Source organism: Gallinula chloropus (assembly GCF_964237585.1).
Source record: "Gallinula chloropus genome assembly, chromosome: 5".
Lineage (NCBI taxonomy): Eukaryota > Metazoa > Chordata > Aves > Gruiformes > Rallidae > Gallinula > Gallinula chloropus.
The window spans coordinates 26,312,155-26,319,649 of record NC_140090.1 but is presented as its reverse complement, the minus strand read 5'-3'; the positions used below and the strand labels follow the sequence as shown (position 1 = coordinate 26,319,649).

The 7,495-nt window shown below is 36.5% G+C and overlaps 1 protein-coding gene across 1 annotated transcript in view; it reads left to right on the top strand.

Moving 5' to 3' along the window:
• Window positions 1–1,688: 1,688 nt before the first annotated feature.
• The window catches only part of PDE1A (phosphodiesterase 1A), a gene marked incomplete at its 3' end in the record, with an annotated part of 42,980 nt that continues 37,173 nt past the window's right edge, over window positions 1,689–7,495 (top strand). Inside the window, exons 1-4 of the mRNA XM_084264464.1 lie at window positions 1,689–1,789; window positions 2,256–2,322; window positions 3,244–3,360; window positions 4,751–4,891. Of these exons, the coding sequence (XP_084120590.1) occupies window positions 1,704–1,789; window positions 2,256–2,322; window positions 3,244–3,360; window positions 4,751–4,891 (411 nt within the window). The 5' untranslated portion in view covers window positions 1,689–1,703. The remainder of the gene's footprint in view (window positions 1,790–2,255; window positions 2,323–3,243; window positions 3,361–4,750; window positions 4,892–7,495) is intronic.

Here is a 7,495-nt window from a genome sequence, read left to right as displayed (position 1 = left end):
CTTTGATCACTGGAATAATGTAATCTAATTTGAGTAACAGTTGGAATATGTTTTAGGGATTATAAGGTTTATTCCTGATTATACTACAAATACATCAAATGTCAAATATTCCTCAGAAATATAAATTTACTAATCTCTTCAGGGATATTTAATAACAGTGTTAGACTAGTAGGGACTTAAGTAGACTATATCATAGTGTTCGATTTGTGGTATAAAATCAATTTATAGCCTTTGACCTATGGCCAATCTCAGCCTTGGTTTTGCAAGATAATTTGCCCAAATCCTTTCCTCTACACATGTCCTGCTCCTTCAAAATAAATTACTGACTTTTGGCCTCTGTTCCACTGTCAGAAAAATCTCATAATTCTTGTCCATTCTCTTGCACTTATGCATTAAAGAGCCTTCCTGTCCTGGTGATGCTGTGTTCCTAATAAGCAGGAACATTTCTGCTGCTCTTTCAGTAAATGGGGGTTGGAATTTTATGATTTTTTTTTTAAACCCAGTTGAAAAATCTCACAAAATATGCTGCCAGCCAGATAAGCTGCTGAAACTGAGAACAGGAAAGATGAGCAGAGATATATTATGCTCACTGGTCACCAAGAATTTTACACTTCTGGCATCATGCTTCCTTCTTGGATTCTTCGTATAATTCCTCAGACAGTACTGGATTTATGTGGGGATTCCTTTGAACTATACGGTTCCATATTATTGCTTAATTCATCTATGTGCCAGAGAAGACCTAGATTAGACAACATTTTGAAAATGTTGAAGAAGAGAAACAGAGAAGGTGTAAGGTGTGAAAGAGAAGATGAGGAGATTGCATGAATAGGGGGAAAGGTCAACAGAGTTAGATTAAGAGTATAAAGAAAAGATGGTCACAGAGGGGACAATAACAATATAGGGAAGGAATTCCTAATTTTCCTCTCCTGAATACCCATCTGAAAATGCTGTTGGTTGATTTCCCACCAAATATATGTCCCAGGAATCCTGTACACTCAAGAGTAGAGTTGCTGGTTTTAGTTCGACAAGCAGATTATCTGATAATAAAATCCCACTCATAAATACTTTGTCCATCATTGCTTTCTGTCATACTCATGCAAACTCAAGCAGTTGCAGAAAGACAACGCTAGCATAATAGATCTATGTAATTAAGTAATGTCTGCAGATCAGTTAGTACCACTTTTAATATAACATTTTAGAAGTGTGGTATGCTCTACATATGTCCAGGTCATGCTATCTCTGGGGTTTCTGGCATAATTGCTCGAAGGAAAACTTGTTCTCTGACTAAATAAGGGATTTGGCTCTTGTAAAACCAGCAGGCTGAGTGATATGGGCAAATAACAGCAAGAAAAACGTGGTGTTCCTATGTCTAGTAAGTTTATAGAACTGAAGTGTTGAGTCTAATACATTTTGGTTATGTGTTTCTGCTGTGCCTAGCTTCCCAGGGGCCTCAGGATGTCCACTAGAGAAGACATTTAGTGATGTGCTTATTTTACGGATGACCTCAGGTTCTGTTAAGTTCAGTTTTGTTAGCTGTTCACCTGTCCACACTCCTTTTGCTTCAGTCTGTTATCTTCTCAGTTACCTCCTATTATTTTTTTTGTAGGAAGCTTTTGGACACTGAAGATGAGCTCTCTGACATCCAGTCGGATTCGGTCCCGCTGGAAGTGCGGGACTGGTTAGCTTCTACATTCACAAGGGAAATGGGAATAGTGAAGAGGAGACCTGAAGAGAAGCCCAAATTCCGAAGCATTGTGCATGCTGTACAGGCTGGGATTTTTGTAGAAAGGTCAGAGCTTTGTTTTCTTATTACAGAAAGTCCTGCATTTAACCACAGTGTCTGTTGTTGAAGATCTCTTATGTGGTAGACTGAACCTGAAGCAAATCTTTGAGCCAGAATTTAGGTTTCAATTTCTCCTATTTGCAATTTCTTTCTATTTTTCTATACAGAAATCCAGATGAAACCTCTAAATGGGTAACGAAATGTCCTGGACTTTCGAAAATTCTGAGAACGAACTTTATGGCTTTGAAACTTCTGCACTAAAACGTGCTAAAGACTGCACTAACATAAGAGAGTAATATACCAGCAGAAGGGCTTTTCTCTTAAGTTTATAAAAAGATTACATCACCTTTGGGATCAGACCCTTAAATAGCTGCATGTTATTTCACAAAGTGTGAAAGATGAATTAAAAAAAGATAAATTGTTCCAGTACTTCATAAAGGAGTGTTATCCCTTAATATTTTGTGTTTTTTAGGATGTACCGAAGAACATCTAGCATGGTTGGTTTGGCTTACCCAGCAGAAGTGATAGTAACATTTAAGGTGAAATAAGTTTAATCATTGTGGAATTGGAATGTATTTGTACTTATGTTTAGTGACTTTTAGGGTGAAATGAATATATTTTTCTACTGCAAATGCCCTAGCCATAGTACTACAGAGCACACAGAACAGAGAAATTAATAGTTAAAAATTCAGAAATAGCATGATTCTATTTAATGTGTCACTGATTAGTTGTGATTTCACTTAGATGTTATTAGAGCAATAAGATGAAATTTGTATAGAAATTTGTATAGAAATGTGAGACATGGTTTTATCAGCTTCCAGTGGTATGGTAGTCAGTGTCTCAGACAGCAGCATTTGCTTCCTTTTTAGGAAAGAAAAAGGAAAAGTAGTATTAGGGTAGAGCTAACAAAAGAGGCTGCAGCTTATGGAACAAGTACAATATTGCCTGTGAATTTAAGGGATTGTTGTAGTTCACTCAAAAGGCTATATTTTATAGTAGCAAATTTCCTATGGCTATGTATGTGATTAAAAAATTATGTTTCTTGAGAATGTAGTACCTTGCCTTTTCCCCTGATAGTCAAACACTGCTGTATTATTCTCAATTTGCTATATGGCTGTAGTATTAATGACATTGCATGATAGCCTATTTAAAGGATGGGTACTCGCATGAGCTCTGCAGGGTTCCATAGATGATTTGTAACAGAAAGGTAGATTTGAAGCATACAGAGTTGAATAGGTCATGTATTTTTTCGTAACTGGCACATCTATTTCCATCATTAATATTGAAATAGTCATTAATGTGTTATCTACAGTAGGAGTTTGAAAGAGTTGTACAATAAAACCACCAAACTCTCCCCCTTCCCTCCAAAACCCCCCAAAAAATCTTTTCTGGTGATTAACTGGAAACCTACCTAAACAGATGGAAATTCTATTTTTTTTTTCTTTTCCCTTTATCTACAGGATGTTGATAAATGGTCTTTTGATGTATTTGCCCTAAACGAAGCAAGTGGAGAGCACAGTCTGAAATTTATGATGTATGAGCTGTTTACCCGATATGACCTTTTGAGCCGTTTCAAGGTCAGAAACTAGCCACAAATAAAAATATGTATGAAAAATAAGCATGTCAAACTTAAAATACAGGAAAGTCAGGATATGTTTGAAATGTAGGTTGTTTTGGGTTGTTGTTTTTTTTTTTTTATTATACATGTGCAGTGCAGAATTTCAAAGAATATGGCAAATCAAACATTATAATATACGAATAGTTGTACCTAATGGAACTTGACCCAGAGCATACAAATTTGCCTGCAATCCAAAAAATGGAAAACTATATAGACCCATGACAATCCAGTTTGGGATGGGATGTTGCTAGCTAAAAGCTAAAAGCTTTGAGCATTAAATAAGCAGGCTATGTGTACAGCCTGCTTACTCAGCAGTACTGGACCAGCGTCCCAGTTTCATGGAACAAAGATTCCTAATAAGGCAGAAAACAGTAGTTGGTCCTAATTATGTTTTTCATGGTTGTATCATAGTGTGTTACCACCACTGTTCAGGAGTTTCAGCTTTCCTTTCCTAACCAACTTGGGGGATGTATAATGGGGAGGCTGCTTTGTTCACATGATGTTGCAATACAATATGGAGTGCTTATAACCCACTTTGGATCGACACACCAAATTTATCATTATAGTAGTATAAAATTAACATTTTGTTATAATTTCAAAATCCCTTCACTGCAAAACTCCATGCTTTTTTCAAAGAGGCTGCCTTACCCTGAAGTTGGTTCGAATACTTTAATTTTAACTGATATCCTAGACACAGCTTTTCCCATCAAACTCTTCCCTTCAAGCTCTGGGTGCTTGTCAGAACTCACCAGGGCTACCATTACCAGCACAGTCAGAAAGTACACAATATTAATGGCTCAGTGGGCTTAAGCCCATTTTCAGTCTCCCTGTTTACCTTGCAGGGCATTTTTAAAAACAAAATCTTAAGGAAAATGTCACTTCATTATATAGAAAAATTAATGGGACTAGATAGTACCTGCACTTCATAGCTTGCCTGCAGGAAGAGAAGTCATACCATCATCAAGTAAATCTTATCTCAGGCAAGGTGAAACCAGTGAAGAAAAGGGGATAATTCTATTGTCCTATCTGTCATGCCTTCATTATATGAGCAATCTATGCTTTCCTGGTGAAGATAGACAGACATGTCTCGAAAATTATTTGGTTGATAACTCTGAATTCTCTTGTACACTAGCCAGATTCTGTGCAAAACATATTTAGAGTGATAGCAACAAGAATTGGGTGAAGACTCCATCATGGATATAAAATATTAGACATTTGCATTTAATTTTTTCTTTTGTCGTTTGTTAACTAAATTCTATGGCATAGTCACTTGTGGTTTATTTATTGCATGACTAATTTTGCACCTATTGCAGGAAAAAAATACTTATTTGCTTTTTGCTTCCTCCCAGATCCCTGTTCCCAATCTTATTTCATTTGCTGAAGCTCTTGAAGTCGGTTACAGCAAATACAAAAATCCATATCACAATTTGATCCATGCAGCTGATGTTACCCAAACTGTGCATTACATAATGATTCACACTGGTATCATGGTAAGAAATACTTCAAAGTTCAACTTAATTCTTTCCTCAGACTATGCTGTTTTGGATTAATTTGTACATGTGTCTTTTCTTAAGGAAAAAGCTCCCTTGAAAATAGTGCATAGATTTCCAAACTACCATTCAGGCTGTGAACTTTATGTAATTTCAACAGTTCCTCCAGGCTGGAACTCTCCTGATGTGGAGAAAAAAAGAGACAAATATCTTCCTTAAATCCTTCTTGTTTTTCATTGCCTGGGTATTATAAATCATGCTAAAAGAGATCCATTTACAGGAGTGGGCAGGTGAGAATTTTCGCTTCCACATCAGAGCTTGGGAGGTGTGATCAGGCATGGAAGCTTTAGTATCTGCTGGGGTCCTGGCCATTGAAAGATACACTGAATCAGTGCAGTCTTGCTCAAATACTCCGCAGCTGCTTTTTCTTTTAGTTTAGAATCTTATTTAGGACTGCTCTTGCATGCTGTATGTGCCTGTAGTAGGTAGGAGATTGCATTTGCCTTCCACTAATGCAATAGCTCAATATTTTTAGTACTTGCTTTTGGACGTGAGTGTCTGAAAGCATTTTTACTCTAAACACTTACATTAGATTTAATACCAGAAGTCGCATTCTCCTTAATATCAGCTTGTTATACAAATGTGAATGCTGATGGAGAGAAGACAGATCTCTCTCTCAATGATCTTTTGGGGATTTGTCCTCACTATGAACACACTTGTTTCAAAAAAAAACCCAAAAACATTGGGAAGTGATAGTGTCTGATTTCTCTTTGCAGAGCCATGAAACAATTCCATAAGACTTTTGGAAAGGAAAATTTTAGGGATTACTCTAGATGTTTTTGTTCCAATATATATGCAATAAACGACAGCCTTTCATTTATGTTAAGACTTTTCTTACTGAGAACTTTGCCTTTGCTCTCAGTGGAGGCAAGAACATGTCCCTAAGCATTGCGGAGTTTGATTCTATTTTTCAAAGAAGTGTTTTGCTTTTAAGTATCAGATTTTTAGAGCTACATTTTAACACAAGTACTACTTGGAGAATGAAGCCTTCACCAGCCAAGATTCCTTCTCACGTTGAGATGTTTTCTTGAGAAAGGATTTCCATACCAGGCTGAAACATAGGCAAGACTGCTCTTGCCAAGATAACTCCAAAGCAAAGCTTTTGCATATGATGTTCACCTATGAAAATAATAATATACTAAAGGAAAAAACTTGAAGATATTAGATTATTATTCCTATCCCACCCTCATCTTCTACTGTAAGATCAACTGCAAGCTTTAAGTTATGTGAGATGTCTTTATTGCATGTATGCACCTGGATCAGCAACTCAACAGGGAGGAAAATCATTTGTAAAATTATACATTATGAACATCTCTTTGGTCCATTGTAACTGTCCCACTCCACCCTTCAAAAAGCGTGATAGCTTTTCTTTGTGATGCCAGGACAAGGTTCCAATTTGTAGAATTATTCTAGCCAATTTGGGATTTTTAGCCATTGCTTAAACAAAATTGCAACACACTTGATGTATCTTAGAACATGAAATGAAGGAACCTGTTTTGTATGTATCTGCCATTCCACCAGGTTCATGGGGGGGACGAGAAAGGTGTCTCCAATTCATGTTTTGCAATACTACTATATTAACCTTGTATCTGTGCTGTGATGTGATTTGGACTACTATTTTCAGAAAAGCTTAGACTTCATTACTTTGCTGTAAAACCTCATTAATTTTGCAACACAACAGCAAAAGATTCCTATAAAATTAGGCCAAGTTTTAAATAGTCACGTTTGAATTGCTGAATTATAATATTGGAAAGTTCTTGGAAAGATATCTATCTAGGACACTTAGTCAAGAGTGCCTTCAAACAGATGTAGCTTGCCAGGCAGAGGGAATGTTTATAGAAATCAGTGTTTCAGAGACCTGGTGATTTTGCACTTGCAATGAATTTCTATCCCAAATGTCTTTTGCAGTTTGAGAATGCATCAGTTTCAGGTGAATATTCTCTTTAGGTTGATCATTTTTTTTCCCTGTTGTCTGGTTAACCTTGCAGAAGCCTACTTAGTAACAAGTTGAAGTTCGCTTCTCAAGTGAATAGTTTTCAGAGAATGTCCATTGTAATGCCTCTTTTAACTCTGCTGAATCTTCTAACAAATGCCTGGATTGGAGTCATTTTGATGCAATTCTATATCAAGCTCCTGTGTGGCTTATGCAGAAAAGCACAGGATGTGATTTGAAGTTCATGTGCTTTCATCGCATCTTAAGGAACTGATACTGACTCCCAGATCTTACAAAGAATTGCTGTCTTCCATGTTCACTTCTGAAAGACATACTAAAGAAAAAGTTTCAAAAAGCTGGGTTTTAGAAAATCCTTTTCAAAATTCCTGTTGTTGAGATCATACATTTTGTATCTTTTAAGGCACCTCAAAACCAGCCATATTTCAGCATTTGCAAAAAACTATGGCTGGTCAGAGTTTATGCTTCTCCACAAACCTTTAGAGAGATTCCACTGAAGAATAACACATATGCAGAGTCACATTTAAAGAAATAAAATTGTAATTGTATTTTCCAAAAGTTACTGTCTATCTTTAGAAACAAGATCCAGCCAT